The 1,315-nt window shown below is 47.5% G+C and overlaps 1 protein-coding gene across 1 annotated transcript; it reads right to left on the bottom strand.

Annotated features, from left to right (window-relative positions):
* Positions 1 to 341: 341 nt before the first annotated feature.
* Positions 342 to 1,094, bottom strand: LOC147893930 (uncharacterized). The gene is made up of 3 exons (XM_087386393.1): positions 811 to 1,094; positions 624 to 711; positions 342 to 525 (listed from the first exon to the last, which is right to left on the bottom strand). The coding sequence occupies exons 1-3, from the start codon at positions 1,092 to 1,094 to the stop codon at positions 349 to 351; spliced, it is 549 nt and encodes a 182-aa protein (XP_087242519.1). The 3' UTR covers positions 342 to 348.
* Between the last annotated feature and the right edge of the window lie 221 nt (positions 1,095 to 1,315).

Genomic DNA, 1,315 nt, shown 5'->3' with positions numbered 1-1,315 from the left:
ATAGGAATGCCAATATGGATTCGTCGTAGATGGTCATATTGAGCCTAAGACATATGAAGATGCAAAATACAAGATAACATCCATCCCCTGCTTTCATTGGCTTCATGGGCATGTGCATTGGCACACAAGATTGTGGAAATGTTTATTTCCATGAATGAACACACGACGCTTCAAGCGTTAGATTGTGCCACGCAGAGTATCTGTTTAATAGAGTTTCTGCAGAGTTTGTTTGCAGTGCGATCGGCTGAGTCTCGTGTATTACGTGGCAGATCGTTCACAGAAATGTTAGGGAGCTCAAAGCGACTTGAGAGTGACAAAACCAACGGCAGAAAAGACCGGTTTTGTGAATTACCCGCCTTCAAACTTTTCACTATGTGGCTGCAAGTCCGTCAAAACATCCGTCGCGGCGTACGTTCCACGTATGCTCATGATGACACAGCACTTGGCATCATCGAATGCAATAAAATAAGAAGGCTTCAGAATAGCAGAAGTTTTCACGTGTTTCTTTAATTGGTCCTCCTTGATCTGTACAAAACCCGCTCTTACAAGTTAATGTGAATTTCGGAAGCCAGCGGTAAGTCCGCCGGTTGAATGGGAAGAAAAGGAAGCATACGCATGAGGACCTTCGAAAAATTGATAACGGATTTCTCGTCAGGGTGGTAAGAAGCCCACGCCCAATCCAACCAGTATAGCAACTCCTGAAGCTCCTGCCTGAAACGATCAACAAGGATAATCCGTTCAATTCAGCAGGCAGAGTTTGCGGCCATTGTTGAAATTACGCGAACGTTCAAATTAAGCCTGATCACTCACTTTTCCACGACAGGAGATCCAGAGATGGTGTTGGAGGTACCCTCAAGCGCATGTCGCGTAGATATCTTGTAAAGACCGAGGGTTAAGTCAGAAATGTCCCAAGGACTCATGCCGGAGACGCAACGTCTGATGCTATTTGCAACTGCGGCAACGGTGCCCTTTTCAACCACCCGACCGTCCGGGGGAGCGGTAGCATCATCGTTGGATCGGTTGCTTCCAGTCGATTCAGTACAGCAAACGATCGTAACAAAAAAACGGTGGCTTTGGTGAATGGAGCGCGACATACACACACACGGCACAGAAGATGGGTAATGTGGATGAGCAACGGAGGAAAAAACGCCAGGAAAACAGCAATCGTGCAGCAGGTGAGCCGCGAGATTCCAAATGTGAGCAAAATGTAGGGAGATGAGATGGCGAGAGAAAGAGAAGGATCGGGGGAAGAAGGTACCTGAAAGGAAATTGGCGAGGGAACGTTGGAGGAGGAGATCGAGAAGAGGGGGAGGAG

The sequence above is a fragment of the Dipteris shenzhenensis genome, chromosome 15 (genome assembly GCF_047967505.1).
Source record: "Dipteris shenzhenensis isolate YYH24624 ecotype China chromosome 15, Dip_SZ_1.0, whole genome shotgun sequence".
NCBI lineage: Eukaryota > Viridiplantae > Streptophyta > Polypodiopsida > Gleicheniales > Dipteridaceae > Dipteris > Dipteris shenzhenensis.
The sequence above is the reverse complement of the archived record's forward strand: the minus strand, read 5'-3'. Positions and strand labels throughout refer to the sequence as shown.